The sequence below is a fragment of the Prosopis cineraria genome, unplaced genomic scaffold, assembly GCF_029017545.1.
Source record: "Prosopis cineraria cultivar Desert tree isolate PC_DT_omini unplaced genomic scaffold, ASM2901754v1 PC143, whole genome shotgun sequence".
In the NCBI taxonomy this organism is placed as follows: Eukaryota; Viridiplantae; Streptophyta; class Magnoliopsida; order Fabales; family Fabaceae; genus Prosopis; species Prosopis cineraria.
Window position 1 is genome coordinate 7907 of NW_026555470.1, and position 23499 is coordinate 31405.

At 30.7% G+C, this 23499-nt stretch overlaps 2 protein-coding genes across 2 annotated transcripts; one reads left to right on the forward strand and one right to left on the reverse strand.

Annotated features, from left to right (window-relative positions):
* The first annotated feature begins 711 nt into the window (after positions 1-711).
* Positions 712-3148, forward strand: LOC129295567 (fe(2+) transport protein 1-like). The gene is made up of 3 exons (XM_054934093.1): positions 712-1329; positions 1509-1658; positions 2843-3148. The coding sequence occupies exons 1-3, from the start codon at positions 712-714 to the stop codon at positions 3146-3148; spliced, it is 1074 nt and encodes a 357-aa protein (XP_054790068.1).
* Positions 3149-16339: 13191 nt separating this feature from the next.
* Positions 16340-23188, reverse strand: LOC129295563 (uncharacterized). Its single transcript, XM_054934087.1, has 9 exons — positions 22910-23188; positions 18587-19181; positions 18372-18488; positions 17968-18297; positions 17632-17883; positions 17259-17557; positions 17010-17180; positions 16825-16938; positions 16340-16741 (listed from the first exon to the last, which is right to left on the reverse strand). Exons 2-9 carry the CDS (start codon positions 19175-19177, stop codon positions 16570-16572), a joined length of 2046 nt encoding a protein of 681 aa, XP_054790062.1. The 5' UTR covers positions 19178-19181; positions 22910-23188; the 3' UTR covers positions 16340-16569.
* Positions 23189-23499: the final 311 nt, after the last annotated feature.

The window sequence follows — 23499 nt, forward strand, 5'->3', positions numbered from 1 at the left end:
TCCTTTTTCATTAACTAAACGTGACCTATATGTTCAAATGTAACTCATGTAGTAAATTGAATATAACTAACCAACATTAGTCCTAGTGAAGGGATTGCAGGCATTTAAGCATGACGTCTCATGTTTAACTTCGTTCGTGTGAATGCAGAAAAAATCTATAAAAAAATTACTTTCAATTAGATAATACTTGAATCAAATTTAGTCAGATATTCAAATAAAAAAATATACATGGATACATACATTTATACAGAATTAAAAAAAATTAAAATGATTCAATTAAGACGGGATAATTTATATAATCTGATGTTGCATATATTTATTTAAATGAAATACATGGAATAAAAGGAAATGCCACATCACCAAGATCTAGGCCAAAGCGAGTGCGTGACTGACGCCATTGGAGAAAAATCAAAGTCAAAGGCTGTTGGGACCACCACTTACACACTCCCAGCACGAGCCTCCTTGCACCTGGTCTCAGTTCCTGAATTATCCTCAAACTACAAAAAAAAACTACCACATTATCACGCTGAGATACCCAATTGTCTCAAGGGCAAAATAGAAACAAAAGACATTTTCGATTTTTCAAATCTTCCATGATACGAAGATGGTGGTTGCATGGCGATAAGCCGATAACCATATTTGCTATAAAACCTCACAACTAAATCGCCGTTATTGAGAAAGGAAACAAATAACTAACCAAGAAAGAAAGTTATGGCTTCTTGTTTGTGTCCTTGTTCATGTAATTCCAATCTCAGGTTACTCACCATCTTCTTCCTTGTTCTCTTCTCCACGGTATCGCCGAGTGTCGCTGCGTGCGAGTCTAAATACGAAGGAACCTGCCATGACAAAAGGCAAGCGTTGAAGTTCAAGGTCATAGCCATATGTTCAATATTGGTCGCTAGCATGATCGGCGTGTGTCTTCCAGTTTTTTCACGCTCCGTTCCGGCGCTTAAGCCGGACGGGAATTTGTTCGTTCTGGTGAAGGCTTTCGCTTCCGGCGTTATTCTGGCGACCGGGTACATGCACGTTTTGCCGGATTCCTTTGATGATTTGAGATCTGAGTGTTTGCCCAAAAACCCTTGGCACAAGTTCCCCTTCACTACATTCGTGGCAATGCTGGCCGCGATTTTCACTCTCATGGTGGATTCATTCTCGATTGGCTACTTCAGGAAGAAGATCTCTAGTAATGCTGTTGAATCAGATAATGTTCGTGGAAATGAAGCCAAGGAATTAGAACAATTTGGCATTGGTCATGGACATTGCGGAAATGAACATTTAAAGATCAGTGAGGGGCAAGAACAGTTGCTGAAGCACCGTGTTGTTGCGCAGGTGAATTGATTACTGGAATCTGTTGCTACATGTTCATAAAATTTTTCAAGCCTTTGGGCTTTCCACTGACGGAAATTTCATCGATCGTCTGTCGTTTCCCAAAATACCAAATTGATAAACGATATTGAATTACTGCTTCTGGAATTTAATGTATCATTGTAATGTAATGATTGATGCAGGTGTTGGAGCTAGGGATTGTGGTGCATTCAGTGGTGATTGGATTATCAATGGGAGCTTCAGAAAACCCTTGCACCATCAGGCCTCTCATTGCTGCACTCTGCTTCCACCAATTCTTTGAGGGAATGGGCTTGGGTGGATGCATACTGCAGGTGATCTATCTGGTTCATGTATTCCCGTATCAATTCAAGATCGATTCAGAGACTTAATTAAATAACTGAAATTTGGGAAAAGAAGAAAGTAAATAAAAATATAGAGTTGAAAATTCCACTCCAATTTAAGGTTTTCCCCCTTCTTTTATGGCTCTACCGACTATAAAAGTGTTCTTAGATCACCAAAATTCCAAAAATGGATTTTTTTTTTAATAAAATGATACCAACAGAAATAAAATTTACTGATACGATAATATTATTAAACCAAGATATATATTTTTAAAAAAATTAAGTGACAAAAGTATATGATAAGGGGAGGCACTTTCTACCCTATCAAACAGGTGCCAGTGGCATGGTAGAGACACGAACAGAAATTCAACTTATAAGATTAATAGCAACATTTTTATCCAATTATCAAGTCATTAAATTCTCTGAGTAAATAGAAGAAAACAAAAAGTAATAGTACGATTGCTTCGTTGTTTATTATTATTATGATTATTATGATTATTATTATTATTATGATTATTATTATTATTATTATTATTATGATTTGTCTTTTCTCTTTCTTTTTAGATTTTACCATTGCCTCACTCAACTTTCATCCTCTCTCTTTTTTTTTTTACAAGGCCATGAAAAAATAACCATACAAAAGTTGCAGAAATCAAGTCATGTTAGATTCTAAAATAATTTTGCATGTTGTTGGTTGTTGATTAAAGATAATTAAACTTAAATTGTCTTGAGATACTTGGCCTACTAATATATCAACATATTTGTTAGGTTCTTAAAAGGCATGATCAAAACTAACTATCTAATTTTTCATTGCAAACTGCTTCCGTCAACTCTTTGAGCTATACAAGACACTCATCATTTTACATTGTAAAAGATATTCAAAGGACCACTATACATAGTTGCCAAGTTAGATATGAATATTTATTTAGAGAAGTCGTAGTTATGCAAATTGGCTTGCTCAACGTGTTCAACAATAGGAATGGGGAGTTCGTGACTTTGCAAAACCTCGACTACATTGTAGAAACCTTATGAATTATGCTGTCCTTGTATACACTCCTTAAGTTCCTTTACTAGCTTTCGTCACTTTCCTTGTTTTTTTTTTTTTGTAAAAAAAAAACATGTTTGAGGTGGCTAGCTATTGGGATTAACAGTGTATCTATTATGGGGTGAAACAGGCTGAATATGGACACAAGATGAAGGGCATATTGGTTTTCTTCTTCTCAGTAACAACCCCATTTGGGATTGCCTTAGGAATTGGGCTATCAAATGTGTACAGTGATACGAGCCCAACCTCTCTCATTGTGGAAGGCATACTAAATGCTGTATCCGCAGGGCTTCTGAATTACATGGCACTTGTAGATCTGCTGGCGTCTGACTTCATGGGTCCTAAGCTCCAACAAAACATGAAGCTCCAGATTTGGTCATATGTTGCTGTTTTGCTAGGCGCTGGAGGAATGTCCTTGATGGCTAAATGGGCTTAGGGCATACCAAGCTTTGTTAAGTTTACTGCTCTACGAAAAGAGAAAAGAAAATTGATCGCCACATTGTTAGAGCAGAGAATTTCTTTTTGATATACAGACTCAGGTTCTTTTTTTAAGAGAAGCCTCCTCTACCTTTCATTTGGAGTAGAAGTTTAATCTAAACTATTTAGATTTAATTTGAATAGTCCAAATTTAATATTTTTATTTTTTTTATTGTTAATTTATATTTTTAAAATAAAATATATATATAAATTATAAAAAATTTAATAAATATACTTATCAATATCTCTAAATTTATTATTGAATTTTTTAATAAATTTACTATTCTGTTCAAAATATATTTAAATATCCAAAATATGTCTAAAACATCAATTTAAATTTTTTATATTAAATCTGAATTGTTCAGATTCATAAGTATATTTATTCAAAATTTTTAAAATTTTTATGTATTTTTTATTTTAAAAATATAAATTAAAAATTAAAAATAAAAATATTAAATTTAAATAATCTAGATTTACCTCTGCCTCAAAGGAGAGGCAAAGGAGGCTTCTCTCTTTCCTTGATATACACTCCATGCATATAATTTTTTTTTAAGGGAAAATGACAGATTTATAAAATAGTAAATTTTTTTCCTCAAAATTTATCATTATGTAACATGTAAAAAAAAAAAGTATAGTCTATGTTGATAACTCGAATGGTAAACGGATTTATGATTTCTTTGTGATAAAAATTCATTCAAATTAATTATTGAAACTTGTAATCACCACCAAATCAGTTTTATTCAAAACATGCAGGAGTATTAATGTTCATAATGATAACATTTACATTAATTAGTGAAATTTGTCCATAAAATTTTAAGATTAAAAAATGATCTGATTAATTCTAAACAGATGACAATTTTTTAAATACAAATATTTTCTAAAAAAATAGGAGCGTTCATAGGGCAGGATAGGATTGGGACACCCATGTCTTGTGTGCCGTCCTGAAAGAAGATTGAAACTAAATTTTAATCCCATGTCTCGTCCCATTCCAAAAGTCATCCTATCCCATTAGGAGTCGAGATAGGACCGGGATAAGATTGGGACATCCCGCTGTCTCGATAAATCAGATAATATCAGAGAAAGATTTAAATAATAACGTTCATTAAAAGTTTAAATCATATAATTTATTAAATTTAAAATTAAAATAATACAAGTACATAAATCACAACAATTTAAAATCAATTATTGAATTATATTAATCACAACTACACATTATAATAGCAAATATAAGTGATCTTTAGGCTATAAAACTAGCAATAGCAGATAAATCAAGCACAACATCAAATCATTATTCTTCTACTTTAGTGGAGATGTAATAAGCTAATTACTCTTATGAAAATAAAGCAAGAAATATATTATAAATAAAAGTTATTAAATAGATAGATATAAGAATAAATTATATTAATATAATTAATATATTATAAAGAAACATATTGCCATGTTTACTCAATGTCATTAAAATTATCAAGATAAAAAATTTTATTTTTAAATAAGAATTGCAAGTATTGAAATTATAATTGATATAATTAATATAAGTATAAATTACATCAATATAATTAATATATTTAAAATAAAAATAATGTATATATAATATTCGGGACAGGATGGGACATTCTGATGGTAATCCTATGTCCGATCCGGTTCTGAACCTCTTTCCTGTCTTGTTTCGATTATTTTCGGGCCGGAACAAGATCCCTTCTAATATGATTTGGATGACACCGAGTCAATCAAGACGAGTTAAAGGCCCGAAGTTGAACACCCCAGATAAAATATATTCACATTAATACTGAAATGTCAAGTTTTTCTAACGTTTATCTTGTCCGGTGAAAATCCAATCCAAATATACATTAATGAAGATGTCATGAAATTATTTATTTTTATATGATTTTGGTCGGAATGGTCTTCTAATAATTCGAAATTAATTTTCTCAATGAATAAACCAATTAAAAATAGGAAACACTAGAATTACATGGACAATTCCAGAGCCCTTGATATGAAGAAGATGAAAATTTCAATTTAGTGGAAAAAAAGAATTTGCCCCACTCTGTTTATGATGTGCCTCCACACGCGCACACACAGTAATGATTTTTCAATATTGAAAAATTGAAACCCTTGAGTAATGACATAATTTGTTAATCATATCGTAATCAGAAACGAGGGTACCTTTTTTTTTTTTCAACATGTAAAATGGATATTGTTCTGCTGGTTTTGAGTAATATGTCGTTTTTCTTTTCGGCCCAAAACAATATAGATATTGTTCAAACTGGATGCTTTCGTTAGCAAACTGTGGACGACAGTGGATCAATTGTATAATGCGACACAACAAGCACAGATAATTGAGACAGGATTATATTTTCTCTCGAATAAATTTCTGATATGATCGATCTCTTTCATTCTCTGGAATTCTTTTGGGCAAATTTGCAGTAAATGGGTCGATTATTATTTCAACCAGTAAATGGGTCACAATGAACGGGTGACAGAGGAACCAGAAAGTCTTCAGCAATCCATTAAATAATAACAAATATTAAGCCAATTACTTGATGGGACTACTTGTTCAAATGGCCATGGCAACAAGACACAAGAGAATAAATATTATGAATGTATTCAAATATTACGTTTGAAAAATTGAAAATTTAAGAATTTGTAATATTATCCTAACTAATTTAAGTTCTAGTCAGATTGACTTTAAGATGAGATATTTTTTCACAATTATTTAATCTTTTTTACTTAATTTCAATTTTAAACTCAAAATCAATGTAATAAAAGGTTGAAAACTAATTATTGAATTGGTTAAGGCATTGGTTCAAGAATTAATGATCAAAATTATAATCAAACTATAATTAAGTTGACCTGATTTTTGATGTCATGCTCAAAACCTAAACCATGAGCCATTAAGTTATTCCCTCCCGCCCCCCCAAACCTAACTAACGTTGGTTAAATTTGTTTGCATATGTATTGGGATTTATTGTGTGCCACACAAAGCCTACTAAATGGGGTTGATGAAAGAGGAGGGCAAGTGACAACACATCAGAGAGACAAGACACAAAAAAAATCAAGAGCAGGGAATGGAGAGAAGCCTCATAATGTGGGATTTACTTTGTTCATGGCTTTTGGGAATTAATGCCTCCTGTATCCCTCCTCCATTCACAAATGGCAAACTCAGTAGGCCTCATCTGTCTTCTTTCATAATTTCCCAATCAAACTATCACTCATTGCCCCTCTCTCTCTTTCTCTCCCTCCAACCATTTCACTCTTTCTTTTACTTTCTTCTCCATCCCACCTTTTCCCCACACAGTCTCTAGTCTAATTTCTCCACTATTCAAATTTTAAAATTAAAAACTAAGCAATAATAGGTTTTATATATTATACTTTTTTGTTCAGATGAGGTACAAGAAGCATGCTTCATCAGTAAATTCTTTTCGAATATTGAGGGTAAAAAGTAAATCCTTCTTACCTACGTTGATACATATATAAAAGTTGGATTTGAGATTTTATCTCATATTATTATACTATTTATGACTTGTAAATATAAAAAATTCTTAATGATCATCAATCTCATTGCATGTTCTTATTGGTAAATTAAACTTGAAGATATTACATATTGAATTATCAGACTTTTTTAGGTGATGGTCAAGTAGTCAATCCAATTAGGATGGCATAAGTGGTAGTTTAATTTAAGATTAAATTTCAATAAAATTAAGTTAATTAATTATAAAGTTTCACGAAATAAATAACTCATTTAGTTTTTTATGTGATATGATTTGGTTTATATTTCTTCACTCTTTTTTTTAGAACTATTTATTATTAAAAAAAATTAACTTGACAGTGTTTTTACACTATTAATTATAAGATATTGTAAAAATTAATCTCAACAATATATTTGCTAGTTAAAAAAAAATGCAGTTACACTTGGTATTGTTAACGCATTTTAAAATAAAAAATATTTGACTTCTATTTGTTGACTGTTATGTTAAATCAAAGTTAATGTCGTTTAACTTAATTTAGCTTGCCATGAGTTTTAAAAAATTTTATCACCTAAAAAAATAGTTAGAAGTTCCAATCTTAACTATTATTTCTAGCTACCTCTGGCCATAATATTCCAAAAAAGATTAAACCTTATTATCGAAAATATTCCTTGTAACCCATAAAAAAGTGATGATCTCATGCATAAAATGGATTTTGACTGTTGAAATCTTATTTATTATGTTAAAAAATTTTCACGCCTTGTAATCTGAATTTAATTTAACTTAAGTGGATTTAATAATAGAATGATTGGATTTAAATTGATTGCATCAACTTGATTCAATGGCAAACGTATCCGATCTATCCTAATAATAACCCTCAATTAACTTAAATTGTGATTGGATAAACATGGGTTTATGGAGGAAATTAAGTTAAGTAGTGGTAATTCATGATCCTTCGAGGTTGACATATGCTTACGCCACTTTGTTCTCTTTGTGTTGTGTTAGGTTCAAAGACAAGGATGATAAGTAGAGCAGAACTAACTTTCATTTCATGCGCATTAATTAATTACTATTATATTTTTTTAATGCAATGGCGTGCCTATACGGTATTTGAATTTTGGTGTCACTACATAATTGGCTTGTTCTTTGGTGCATTAACTTTACCACTTGTGGTTTCATCTTTCATCTAGTTGAATGTGTGTGTGTATGTATATATATATATATATAATCCTCCTCTCATCATTCTCTGGCAAACTAGAAACAATATTTTTAGATGTTATATTAAATATTGAGTGAGATGAGAATTGGTAAACTTGATATTCTTCCAATATGGTATATATAATATAATCCGCGATTCATAAATGTTAGGTATATTTTTAAAAGGTTGAATATTAGAAAAAATATAATACGTTTTTAGTGTTCTAAAATATAATTGATATATATTTTTTAAAAGTATCTTTAATAAATAAATTATTTTATATTTACTTTTAAGTAAAATATTTTATTAAATAAGAATAAATATAAAATGGTAGTGTTCGTTTGAAGAAAGTTAATGAAAGGAGTAACTTATTTCAAACTATATTAATGGAACTAAAGAAAAGTAGTTTCTTTAAATTATTGACATTATTTAAAAAAAATTAATTTACTCTTATTGAATGCATCATTTTTAAAAGTATTTTCTCTCATATGTAATTTTTTACTATTGTGAAAGTAAATTGAAATAAAGTAACTAATGGTCCACTTTTTTTTAATACAAAGTGACTTATAAAAATATCATTAATCTTTTCTGCTTACATATAGAAATGAGAGCTTTTGATTCTATATAATATAAATTATTTTCAGCATGTTTTAACTTTATCTTAATTAAATATATTTCAATAATATATTTTATATAACCAAGATTTAATAGGGATTAAAGAGAAAAATTCATGATAAAAAGTTAACGACATACCTTGCAAAAAGAACAAAAAAATTAATATCTTTTCACTTTATAAATAGAACTATTCAATATTCTCTGCAAAATGTAACAACTATTTAATCAAGGAGAATACGTGTTGAACTCCTTGAGCCAATTGTCTTTGGTGTAGAAACAATCTTTTATATGAATCGCAATATTCTCTGATGCAAGCTTTCACTATATGTAATGCTCCAAATCCAATAATCTATTCATTAATTATGGTTGTCTTAGGTTTTTTTCCCAATTGACTTTACCCTTTATATTGAAAATTTTAGTATAAATATGTGGATGGCTTTATTTGGAGCATTGTTTTCATTGATCATTATAAGAGCACGTCTTCTGAAGTAGCTGGTTTCAGGTTTTGGCGACAAATATGTTAGGTGCCCTATATGATTACACATCAGACCAGCATTTTTGTCTTTCATTTTCAACTATGTATTTAATTTTTCTTTCTAAAAATGTTTCAAATTAAAAGATTTGAATTCCTCATGTATTATTATTATTATTATTATTATTATTATTATTATTGTCAGTGATTTTATTTGAAGTTATACCGTCATTAACTGGTTAAAAACACACAAGCGTGTGTGTGTATGATTAAACAATACATTCGAAGCAATCATAATTAGATTAATATATTTTTAAATTTTTATATATTAAAAAAGGATAAAACTGAGTATAAGAAAGAAAACATATCTGATAAACATGTCATAACTTTTAGAAAAATCAATATTAAACTATTATTGTAAATTTCACCCCACAAAAAAATCTATATATGATCAAAAATTGACATCAAAATAAACATCTACTAATCCATGAACATAATAGTTATTCAACAGCTACATAAATTTTTGAGTGAAATACAATAATTAACCTCCCATCTGTTATGCCTTAATTATATTTACATATAAATGCCTTTTATTTTAAAACATATACAAACTTCTCATAAAATCAGTAGTCACAAAAACCAAATTTCCTTTGTATTTTAAAAATTTTATTTTCACCCACTTAACAATTAACTGACTATTAAGTCATATATAATTAACCAAAATACTTTTATTTAAACATATTTATCTAAAAATAATTCAAAGAATTAAACAAAATAATGAATATTTTTTACTTTTCTACTCATATTTTAATTTTTTTAATTATGTAACATTATTTTTCCAAAAAATTTATTTACATAGGTTGACTAAAGTAATATTTAAAACATATATGTAAAATTCTTTAAAGAAATAAAAAATTCATTTAATAATTGATAAATTAATCAATATTATTTATGTTTATTTTTATTAAAATATTATTTATTTGTAAAAAATATTTTTAAATTATTTATTTAAATGTTTTCATATTTAATTATTTAAATTTCTTCATATGCAGGAGAGGGCAGACAATAATTAAAATTATAAATTAGTAATTATTTAAACATAATTACAAATAAAAAATTAAATATTTTATAATATTTATGAATATTTCTATCGGTGTTAAAAATTGAAGTGAAGTTTAGATTTAAAAAAAATGATAGTTCTCTGTAATTTTTGTAAAATATAAACGCATTTTACTCTAAATGTTTTGATAATCAAATGTGTTCATGATATATTACTAATAATTATATGCAAGAATATTATCTATATAAAATTGTAATATGTAAGAAAAGCTTATTTCCAAAAGTAGCCTTTTTGATTTTTTTTTTCAATTTTGACTAGTTTTATATATTGATTCCCAAAATGACTACGCTTTTTACGAAAGTTTTATCCTAATTAAGACATAATGATATCAGTGATTGACCCTGAAAAATTGGGTAGTGGGAGTAAAATTTTTACTTAAGACAAATATGAATTATTTTTTAAAATATCATTTTAAATATTTATTAAATTATATTTCAAGGTAAGAATTTGTTAAAATTAAATACCAAAGAATAAGGCATAGTACATAAAATTATAATGATGTATTAAATAAAACAGTCCGAATATAAATAAAATTTTTATAGTTCTTAAAGTTATGTTTTCTTATTTTTTATTAAATAAAATTTATTTATCCTTAGTGGAGAAATTTTTTGCGGTAACTTTTTTTATTTGAAAAAATAAAGAGATTTATTTTCTGAATTATTATTCCCTGATTATAACATATAGATTTGATTTGAGTTAAATAAATTTTTAGAGGGAAAAATGATTTTTTTAGGAGGCAAGTGAATTTTTTCTTATGGGAGGGGACAATTGAAAGTTTATGATGGGGGCATAGAAATTTTTTGGGTCATTTTGCATAATTTTTCCTAATCTTTGCCCAATAAACTAACAAGTAAGTGCATGATACATTGTTTTTCTTTTTTCGCTGACAAACAATTTGGTTCAATTATGATAACAATGTTCAATTCACAATATGGGTCAATTATTAGTATAATATAAGTCTTGTACATGATATCAAATTTGAAAAATAAATCATATATATATGCACTTGTAAAATATATATATATATATATATATTTTGAAACCTTACATTTTTTTAATTTGTTACATACAAATATATAATAAATTTTTTTATTATAAATAATTTTATTTAAGGTACAAGTATAAAGTATAAGTACCTTTTTAAGCAAACATTTAAGCATTGATTCATTTTGTGAGTGATCAGTTCTTTTCATTAAATTCAAGGGAGAATGATAGAGAGAGTTTAAAAAGATTAATTAATTAAACTTAAGTCTCAAGTATTAAACTCAAGAAATTTGTAAGTTTGACTTTTAATTTAGTGATGAATTTATAATTTATTTTTAATTTTAATATGATTGATGAATAAATAAATTTATTTTTTATTAAAATTTAAAATACAAATTACATATTTATCATAATAAAAATGTAAAATCAAAAATTAAACTTATAACTTTATAAAATTTAATATTTAAAATTTAAGTTAAATTAATTGATCTCTTGAGATATATATGTCATTCTCGCTGAAGTCAATTGGTTTAAAACTTAGTGACAAAGGACATGATAGCTTATTGACATCTGTTAATCATGATATGAAACAATGGCTAGGCATGATATAGGAAAAGTTGGTTCATGTTATTCTGACCAAAAAAAAGTTGGATTATTTGTTAAGAAAGTAAAAATAAATCCAACTTATAATTATAAGACATGTACAGCCACATATCGTTAGTGGATTGTGACCTTATTAATTAAAATTAGAATTGCGTGTCGGGTTGTAGCATATAATATATGATGATGACTAGCAGAATGACATACTTGGAGTAAAATATATACTATCAGAATAAAAATAATAATTTTTTTAATATTAAAAATTCTATTAGCTTTCCATCTTCGACATTTTTCTTTGATAACAAATCGTGCTTAATTAAATACAGATGATTTAAACTAATATATATATATATATATATATATACATACACTTCACTTCACTCTGTCCACAGCTACAAAACAATTTTATTATTATTTAGAGCAAGATCAACTTAGATACTTAATTTTATATATTTAATATATTTTTATCTAATCAAATCAAATTGATTTTAATGTGTTAGTAATATCAATAATAAGAATCTTTAAGAATAAATAGTATATAAATGATTCACATGTCTAAATTTAATTAAAAATAAGTATTTTTATCAATAAAAAATACTTTAAGTATATAAAACTAAATATATTAATTTTTCCTATTTTTTATTAGTAGATTCTTCATTATTTAATTGATATTATTATTCATCTCGTGGCATGCCCGAGCGCTTGTCCCCACACACACACACGATATTTTTTGAGAGAAAGGGACAATTCTATTAATAAATAAGAAAGACTAAAGATATTATATAGATAAAAATATAAATAAACGTTTCAAAATTTGAAATGAAGGTGGAAAAAATTTTAGGGAGAGAAAAAAATTTTCTTGTTAGTGACCAATTTTGTTCATCACCGATTTTAACTTTTCTAGTAGTAAATATGCATACTCATTGATAAATCTGCAATTTGAAAGATAACAAATTAATTTAAATTAAAAAATTTACATTAAATTTAAAAGTACAATAACCAAACAAGATCGTAATTTTTTATAGAAAAAATTACGGCTCGCTCCCTTTAAGGGAATTAATCACAAATAAAAATTCATACAAAATAAATTATTGTTAAAATAAGAATATGACTTATTTGTTCTTGAATGAGATTTATTGTTGATCTTTATCTGTAATTAATTCTTTTAGGAGGAGATTGGATGTAATTTTTTTATATTATATTAATTACCGGCATTTAATTTTGTCAAACTAGTCAATGATTATAAAAAAAGGGGTTGCGAAGTTTAATTTAAAAAATTCAAACCGATATCATCTCTTGAATGTCTTCAATAATTAATTACACACACACATATATATGGGTTTTTCTCATGAAACAAGAGTTTATACATATTTTTAATTATACAATCACATAAAACTTCAAATTGCAAGATTATATATAGATAATAATAATAATAGGAAAATTAAAGATAATATTATAGAAGAGGGGTTAGATAGATGATGATGAGGAGAAAAGGTATGAGGGATGAGTGTGGAGCTTATCCTAAAGGAAACAAGACAATAAGCACAATAATAAGGAAGGTGACCTCAGCTAATAAACAAGAATCTGTGAAATAATAAACAATAAAGTTGGGGTTGCTATAGTGGGGAGTAAAGTAGAGACAATATATATTCCACTTATTATGTAGTTACCAATTATTTTACATGTATATATATGGCACACATTATTTTGCAATCCTTAGGAACCTATGAGTTGAAATCGACTTTCTTCATCTTTTACCTTTTTCATATTTATATTGTCTCATGGAACTATTCAATAAACTCATACCCTTATAGTGACACCATGCAAGTAGTTCTCTAACAATATTCTGAATTGTATTTTTATTCGGGATCAATAAATCTTCCAAGTAGTCCCCATATTATTGGATGGAAAATTATCATCCTCTTATAAAGTTTTATAAATAATAACCCTTTTTTAAATTTCAAAGCAAATAAAGTGTTCCAAAAGAATAATATCAATATCAATTTTCTGTAATCTATAATTTAATGTTTTAAATATTATGATATTAGATGGATCTACATAACCTTCAAGAATAATTTATTACTATATATGATAGAACAGCGGTTTATTTAAAAAAAAAAGTAGTATAGGAAAAATGGAATTTTATCACTAAATTTTCCCTTAATTATTTATTTAGTCCTTATGACTCATTTATTATCACTCACATTCTAATAGTTTCATAATCATATAAAACTAGTCCTTACAGTTTGAAAACGACGTAGAGAAAATGAAAACATTCCATATTGGGGAAAAAGTTCAGAGGTAACTTTTATATGGTTATGAAATTAACATCGTTTGCTGCATGTCATTCTTACAATATTGTTTCAAACTATAAGGACTATTTTGTATGATCATGAAATTACATAGAGATTGATAATAAATAAGTTATAGGAATCAAATCGATAAAGGATGAAAAGTTTCGGAATCAAAATTTTCATTTCCCCTATATATAATGATTCTTCCATATATGATGTTGTAACGTTTGATAGGAAAGGCCAATAGTTAAATCACAAGACACGCATCATATGTCTACCTCACATCCCATCCTTTAGCTAGCCTCATGTCATGTGGTAAAACCCTACAAGATTTTTAAATTCAATAAAAACTTTGCATCGTCCATGAACAGAAATAACAAAACTTAGTGCATGTTTGGTACAATAAAAAGTTAATTTTTTTTCTTTCTAAAAGAAAATGGATAATATATCAAAAAAGAAAATGAGATAGGTACTTACCATTTTAGAAAACATTTATCTACCTATCAAACATTGCATTAACATTACTGCATTGACAAAACTCAAACATAATTAAAATATTAATTATTAGCAGAGTTATTAATCTCAATTAATTAAGAGGCATTCATTAAGGGAGCAATAATCAATTCATAAACGCAAGCATGATGATGTTAAATTTGACATGGCTAGCTAATAACAAAAGAGGGTAATGATTCAAGTAGCCTTTCATTGTCATAAATAGGAAAATGAAAGAGTTGCATTAGCGGGGAAGCACGCGCGCACGTGCGGATGCAAGAGGTGAGAGATGAAAATGGACAAAGAAAGTAAGAATATATATAGAGGTAGGGTAGTACAGGAGAGGCCACGAAAATTAATAACATATATACAGAGACAGAGTTGACGCCCTTTTACCTTTTTTTTAAGTACACACAAAGGGTAGGATCTATCAACAGTAGATAGTATTTTTTCCAAAAGTATTAAAAGACATGAGTAAATTTCTATTAACTAAATTATTACATATATTATAATTAAAGTTTAAATTCACAACTACTTGTTTAGATAATGAGAGTCTCTATATTTATGTTAACTTTAAGTATAATATGCTGTTTGGCAATTTGGATAATAAAAGAGGGTCGGTCGGTGCACTGCCCACTACTCTCTGCACGCCTTTGCTTTGCTTTTCTTTGCCCCTCCAAACTCAGACCCCACCCCACGGCCTCTCTCAACACTATATGTCTTCTATGTTTCTTCTTCAATTCATTTCTTGTCTCTCCCCCACTGAAATCACCCTTTCTTCCTTCCATTTTTATTGTACATATGTGTTAGACTTTGATCTTTGTCATAGAGATTATCAACTGAGTTGAACGTCTGTTAAATGTTTAATACAACTCTCTCTCTTTTTTCTGAACTTAGGACTAGCTATGAAGAATTAATCATAGGAGCGAGTTTGGTATCATGTGATTCATGTAGCACTTCGGTGAAATAGGATTTGTTGATGCTGTGTTTTATGTGTGTGTGTGTGTGATACAGTATAGAGACTTGATAGAGTTTTATATCTGTTGCAAGTTTAATTAACACAACCCTCTTTCTTTTTTCGAATTTGAAACCGGCACTACTACAAAATAAGCTTACAGGAGCGCTTTTTTTTTACCTTAGGGAGCGCTTTTGAAGCGCTCCCATATCAAGCGCTCCGAAATTTACAGGAGCGCTTTTTTTAAGCGCTCCTGTATGTAAGCGATACAGGAGCGCTTTTAGAAAAGCGCTCCCGTAATAGCGCGTCATGTATGGGAGCGCTTTATGTAAGAGCTGATGCATACCGGAGCGCTCTCTATAGGAGCGCTCCCGTATGTAACCTTACCGGAGCGCTCTTTACAAGAGCGCTCCTGTATTGAACTTACCGGAGCGCTCTTTAAAAGAGCGCTCCCGTAAGTTTCTTTACAGGAGCGCTCTTCAAATGAGCGCTCCCGTATATTATATTTATTTTTTTAAAATTAAATTTTTTAAATTTCTCCTTTTAAATATCTTTAATAATGACAAATCATAATATCAAAAACTAATTTAAAAATAATATCAACATAAAAATTTTATATACAAGAAAAAAATTTGAAACTGATACAACAATTTCAATTTTCCAACTAACCTAGTTTAATTTCTAACAAGCCTAACAAATGAAACTATTGTTATTTTTTTAATATTGAAATCTAACTTCCTATCACAAACAGCCAATAATATATTCTGACCATTCTTCAACTAAATTTCTATTTGCTCCATAGTAAAATGTGAATATCTTGCTCCAACAAAATACTACACAAGATATGAAAGCAATATATAAGTAATTAATATTATATTAACTTAATTTCAAAGCTTTTGACTTACATTTTCAGGAATGATCAACTCTTGTTGTGTGATTACTTCTCTCATAAACTTCATAACATAGTATCCACACTCCCAACCTTGTAATTGTGTAGGTACCTATAAAACAATAAAAGATGTCATTTATATGGTAGAAATAAATTCTAACTTAATTTAAAATACTTCAGTGATGAAGTTATATATATGATACAAGTATTTGCTGTCGAAAATCCGGCAGAGTCTCCCCTATAACTTGGAAGTTCCAGAATTTTCCAAAAATTCTACATCAATCCAGAACAACATATTCAGAATAACAAACATAAAATATCAATCAAACAATCATTTAGATATGTACCAACTTGTTTTATTAAGAAAATAATACAAACCTTTATTCTTTTCCAAGAATAAAACTCAACAGGATCAGGTCTTTCGGTGTTTGGAGGGAGACCTTCACCTCCTCGATAACGTGCTACAGCCCTATTATATAATGATTAAGCATACCAAGTAAAAATTAATTATTATAATAAACATATATAAAGAATATAGAACTAAAAACTTACTGATTAAATAATATCCTCATAGATTTGTAGTTCTTAAAGTCACTATCTCTTAATGAATCAAGATAATAAATCACAGGGACGAATGGATTGATACAAACAAGCACCCAATGTTGCCTGAAAAAATAAAATAGTTCATTAACTAAAATATCAACTAAAGTTAAAAATAAACAATAATAACAATTTACCCTGGATTGTGAGGAGCTAAAAATAACATGTTTCTTTTGCCTTTGACTTTGAATGCATCAGTAATCTTTTGAGAATGGTACTCAACACTGTAGGTACTAGTGTTGTGCGGGCTAATAAATGAAAATTTTGTTATCAATGAGCCCGGCACCACAAAAGTATGATATAAGTACCTAAAATGAAAAAAAATAGAATCATTCACAACTAAAATTAAATAAATACCACAATAAGTAATAAAATTGAGAAAGTACCTGATGTATAAACTAATTTGTGTTGTTTGTAGCCAATCCTTGGTCAGAATCTCGTTAATATTTTCAGCTGCTAATTTTTCGCTAATTATTTCACCATAAATCTCCTTTTCAAATTCTACTTCACGAATCTCATTTTTCAATGTTGTCCGCATAATCATTTCAAGTGCATTTTGATGAGGATATTTCAACTGAGTAGATTCTGTGCTGGTCTTCCTTGCCTTAGTCACAGAGGTAGATCCTTTCGATGGCTTTTCTTTCGCTTTGATTGGCTTTTTTACAACTTCTTTAAATTTTGAGGACTACAAGATGTAAAATGGATTGGTAAGGCCGTAAGAAAACATGAATGATTTTAAAGAACCATCAATTATTATACCTGTAACTTAATGAGCTTTGAAGGCCAAGCCACATAAGTTCCAACGGCATCAAAAATCGTGAATATATCCTCATCTTCTATTTGCACTGGCAACTCAGCATCATTTTCTATTGGAATAGTTATAGTCACCTTTAAGTGATCAGCAAGCAATGGTCTGGAGTGTATAGTAACACTATTATCATTATACACAGATCCGATTGCCACAACACGACAATGTGGTGATTCTAACCATAATTGACATTGAGACTCGCCCTAAAAATTAAAAATTAATATCTTAAAAAAATGTGAAACATAATTTGTGAATAAAGAGAAGATAATAGAAAGAAAAATTATAACCTTAGGAAAGTCTTCTTTAGTATGGAAGGAGCAACTATCTTTATCACTGGGGCTACCTTGTGGCATATTTATAACTCCAATCATTTGCTCAAATCTCTTTTCCATTTGAGCTTGAAATTTTTTTTCCATTCTCGCCTCCATTTCTGCCATCCTTGCATTAAAATCATCTTCAGTAAAAATTTTAGACCGACGTCCAAAGTAGGTGCCCTGAGAAATGCCAAATCCAACTCCTCTAACACGACCAGAGACCTCTGGAGCTCCCAATGCCCTACCAAGGACATCCACATGCTCCCCCACATCATCTTGTGATATTGATTGTGATAATGCTTCCTGTTGAACAAATTGTAAACTAATTATAAGTAAATAATGTAAATAAAGTAATACACTAAAATATTAATACTCACACAATCCTCCCAGACTTTTCGAGTGCGTTCATCAGGTAATTTGCCTTCTTTATCTTCTCGAGCAGTCTTCCAAACAAGAGCTCGAGAAATTGGAGCATTAGGTCCAACTTCTTCCCTCTATTTAAAGAAGATATTAGAATAATTAAAAAACATTTCCTTATATATATATATATATATATAAGTAATATCAACAGACGATATTAATTGAAACTCACCAAACTATGTTCAATATCTGGATAGCTCTTTCTTCCTGCTCTATATTGAAAAGGAGTACTTGCGGCTCTAGAGCGATTGACCTGGCTGATCTGTTGAAATTCAGGCTGTTGGCGCATTTTAATAAATTCATCCCAATGCTCTTGCTGGATCTCTGGATACATTTTAGGAGGATGAGGATTGAATTCTTCATTTGCATCTTTTAGATGATATGTTGTGAGGGTAGCTCGAAACTTTCTATGAGCATATGCTGCTTTTCTCATGATATAATGCCTATGACTCTCATCCAGGTCAAAAGATATACACAAATCTTCCCATATATTATTTTTTGCTTCTTCAAGCTGTGGGTCATTTTTCTTTCTCCAGTCTGCAATGCAACAGGGAACATAATGACGAGCTAAGACCCCTATGTAACTGGCCAACTGAGGAGACTTAACTAATTGGCCCCTATCATTCCAATTTACTGGTAATTTACGACCAGCTGCTCGAGCCCGTATTACTGCTTTCATAACAGTTTTACCCCGTTTAACCTCCTTGAATGCTTCTTCTTCAGTGGGTGGAGCATCACCACTGTTCTCAGGTGGGGTAGCCATATATCTGAAAGGAAAAATGTAAATTTTTAACAACAAAAAAAAATTTAACTAAAAATAAATTTTTAACAATTAAAAGAAAATTTAAATAAAGAACTTACAAGTGTTAAAATTTATTTTTTCTTTTTTTTTGTTTTTTCTTTTGTGTGTTCTACATATCCCTCATCAATCCAAATCCCTTTCGCGTGATCTTCTCTAATATAGAAGGCATTATCCCCAGTTGAAACATCAAATGTCCGTGATGTTCCCATGAAAGGGTCATCCTCAACATTGAAATCTTCATCCTCCTCATTACCCACTATTTTATTTGTTAAAAGAACAATCGACCAATTTTTATGCGCTGGATCTGACACATAAAACACTTGTCGAGCTTGTGATGCCAAAATGAATGGTTCATCTTTATGAGCCACCTTATTAAGATCTACTTGAATAAAACCTAACTCGTCAATTCGAAAGCCGTTTTTATTGTCAACCCACGTGCAACAAAAGACAGGTTCACGAAACTTGATATAATCCAATTCCCAAATGTGCTCTATAATCCCAAAATATGACATCATTGCATAGATTGGATTCTTGTCTTTAAAACTAGAGACATGCATTGATTGAGCTTTAAGCGTTACACCACTATTCTGCATAGTGCTCCGAGCATCTTGACTTTTTGTATAAAATGTAAAGTCATTAATTACATAACCTGTATAAGAAAATACTTCAAATCCAGGACCCCTAGCCAAAAACCTCAACCTTTCTGATGGGTGAGACTCCTCAGAGATGCGAGATCTAAACCAATATATAAAGTGCCGGTTGTGATATGTTGCTAGCCATGTTTCATTTTTACCTTTATTCTGACTCTTAACTATTGCCTTGTGTTCGTTGATATATGGTTGAACTTCCTCAGTGTTGTGTAAAACATACAAGTGAACTTGCTCCCATTGTGTCTTGTCTATGCTAATGAGTTTCTTCCCAATGATTCCACCCTGTTCACCTGTGGTGTCTTTTGTGTACTTTGGCAACCCAATGGCATCCACATTAGAGAGATATCCAGTACATAATTCAACTGCTTCTTCCATGATGTACCTCTCAACAATACACCCCTCAGGCCGACTTCGATTTTTTACATATCCTTTTAATACTTTCAAGTAACGCTCTACTGGGTACATCCATCTCAAATAAGCGGGGCCACACAACTTTATCTCTCTAACTAAGTGAAATGATAAATGAACCATGATGTCGAAGAACGAAGGCGGAAAATACATTTCCAGCTCGCTTAAAATCTTAGCTATTTCATGTTCTAGCTTTGGCAATTTTTCTGGGTCAATCACCTTGCTACAAATTGCCTTAAAGAAGAAACAAAATCTAGTAATCGTGGCTCGCACCTTCTTCGGCAAAATGGATCGTATACCAACCGGCAATAAATTTTCCATGATGACATGACAATCATGAGTCTTGAGACCTACTAGTTTGAGGTCTTTCATGGATACGAGGCTACTTACATTTGAAGAATATCCTTCTGGCACTTTAACTTCATGCAAGAATTCACAGAAAGCTAATTTTTCTTTTCTAGACAAGGTGTGAGCTGCTGGAGGTAAAAAAGTGCGTTTTCCCTTCCTCTCTGGTGCCAACTCTTCTCTTAACCCCATGCTAATCAAATCCATCCTTGCATTAATTCCATCTTTACTCTTTCCTGAAATGTGGAGTAATGTGCCAACAAACTATCGCAGACATTCTTTTCGATGTGCATTGCATCCAGGAAATGCCTAACATCTAGGGTCTTCCAGTATGGTAGCTCAAAGAATATGGACTTCTTTTTCCAACCATTCTTAACAATCTTACTTGCAAATGGTTTTCCAAATTCAATATTTAAATCTTTGACCTTTTCAAAAAGCTGCTCACCAGTTAATGGCATGGGAACTCTACCCTTCTCCGGGTGGCCATTAAAGGCCTTCTTTAGTCGTCGGTAATGATGTGTTTGCGGCAAAAATCGTCGATGACCAATAAAGACATTCTTCCTACAATGTTCCAACCGCACTGAACATGTGTGCTCCTCACATACTGGACATGCATCTCGTCCTTTGATACTGTATCCTGATAAATTGCCATAGGCAGGAAAGTCATTTATGGTGCCAAACAACATTGCTCGCAGGATGAAATGTTCTTCTCTATACCCATCATAAACTTCCACACCTGTCTCCCACAAAATCTTCAGATCTTCAATCAGAGGAGCTAAGTACACATCTATATCATTTCCTGGTTGTCGAGGCCCAGAAATCAACAATGACAGCATCATAAATTTGCGCTTCATGCACAATGCTGGAGCGAGATTGTAGATCATCAAAATAACCGGCCATGTACTATGAGTACTACTTTGCATGCCATGTGGGTTCATTCCGTCAGTGGCTAGTGCAAGGCGTAAGTTTCTATCTTCAACCCCAAACTCAGGGTATATAAGATCAAACTTTTTCCATTGAGGAGAATCTGCAGGGTGCCGTAGCTTGCCATCCTTAATTCTCTCATCAGCATGCCATGTTAAGTGTTTAGCATCTTCTGCAATGCTATATAGGCGTCTAAATCTTGGTATGATTGGAAAATACCACAATGCCTTCGCTGGGCTACATCCATTTCTTTTGTACCGTGATGCATCACATTTTGGACACTTATCTAAGGTTGAATACTCTTTCTGAAAGAGGACACAATCATTTGGACATGCATGTATCTTCTCATAGCTCATCCCAATAGAACAGAGCACTTTTTTAGCTTCGTAAGTATTAGGTGGAAGCTCGTTGTACTCAGGTAACATTTCATATAAGAGTTCAAGCAAATCCGTGAAACTCTTATCGCTCCATCCATTCGCTGCTTTTAGGTTGTATAGTTTCAAAATAACTGATAGTTTTGTGAATTTTTTACAACCGGGGTATAATGGTTTATCAGCATCACTCTTCAATCTCTCAAACATCTCAGGACAGTCTCTAAGATCCTCTTCAATCACATCAATCATTTCATCAAGACGGTCAACATCATATATCCCACTATCACGATCAAATGTTGAGTAGCTCGCACTATCCCTCCAATCACTTGCATTATTCCTTCTCTCCCCATGCATGGTCCAACAAGTATAAGTTGGATCAATCCCATTACATATTAAATGATCTTTCAATTCTATTGGCTTTACTCTTTTTCCATAGCAACATTTCAAACAAGGACATATGACTCCACGGGGGTCTTGATCACGACAAAATGCAAATTCAATGAATTCATCTACACCATCCCAATATTCTCTAGATAGTCGATTAGCCGACATCCACTTACGATCCATGTCACTAATATGATTACCAAAATTCAATAAACAAAAGACTTAAATTTCTATAAAAAAAATTCAACAGTATCTTCCTTAAAAGAATAATCTCTCAAATGATCAAACAATCAAATTTCACAACACAATATATCTAAACTAAATAAATCAATTCATCCAAATAAAAATTTAGTACCATAATGTATCTAAATTCTGTCAATCAATTGTAATTTAATTAATAACAATAATCTCTCATAAAAGTATATTTCATAAATAAAATAAAAATGTTCAAGTAGTTTCCTCAAATTTAATCTAAATTATCAACTACAAATACTCCATAATTTTAATATAAATAACTTCAATTCATATATTTTCTATAATATTTATTATTAAAAAAATATTTAAAATTTATTCTCAAATATATATAAATTAATTATTAAAAAAAATACCTTCAAAGTGTAGTCTTCACTGCAGAAGCGACGTCGATTCCTCTGCTGTACAGCAGCGACGCACAGCGGCAACGGAGGTCTTCACGGCGTCCCTTCCTCCGGTGTACAGCAGCAGCACAGATCTGCAACAGCAATACAGATCTGAAACAGAGATGCAAATCTGGAACAGCAAACAGCAGACAGCAAACAGCAAACAGCAGAATAGATGGATGGTGATCTGCAACAGCAATACAGATCTGGAACAGAGATGCAGATCTGGAACAGCAGAACAGATGGAGGCGTAGCAACGGCGACGCAGAGACCAGGCAGCGACGCGACGCAGAGATCGGACGGCGACGGCGACGCGGAGACGGATGGCGACGACGACGCAGGGGAGGACGGTGATGGCGGCGGCGACAGCGATGCAGGGGAGGACGGTGACAGCGACGACAATGCGGCACAGAAACAAAGAGAGAGGCGCGACACAGAGAAGGAATGAGAGGCAACAAAAGAGAGAGAGGTATAAAAGAAACTAAATGGAGAAAAGAAAACTGACGGATGTATATAAGAGTGGGAAGACTCTTCCGGAGCGCTCATTATGGAGCGCTCCG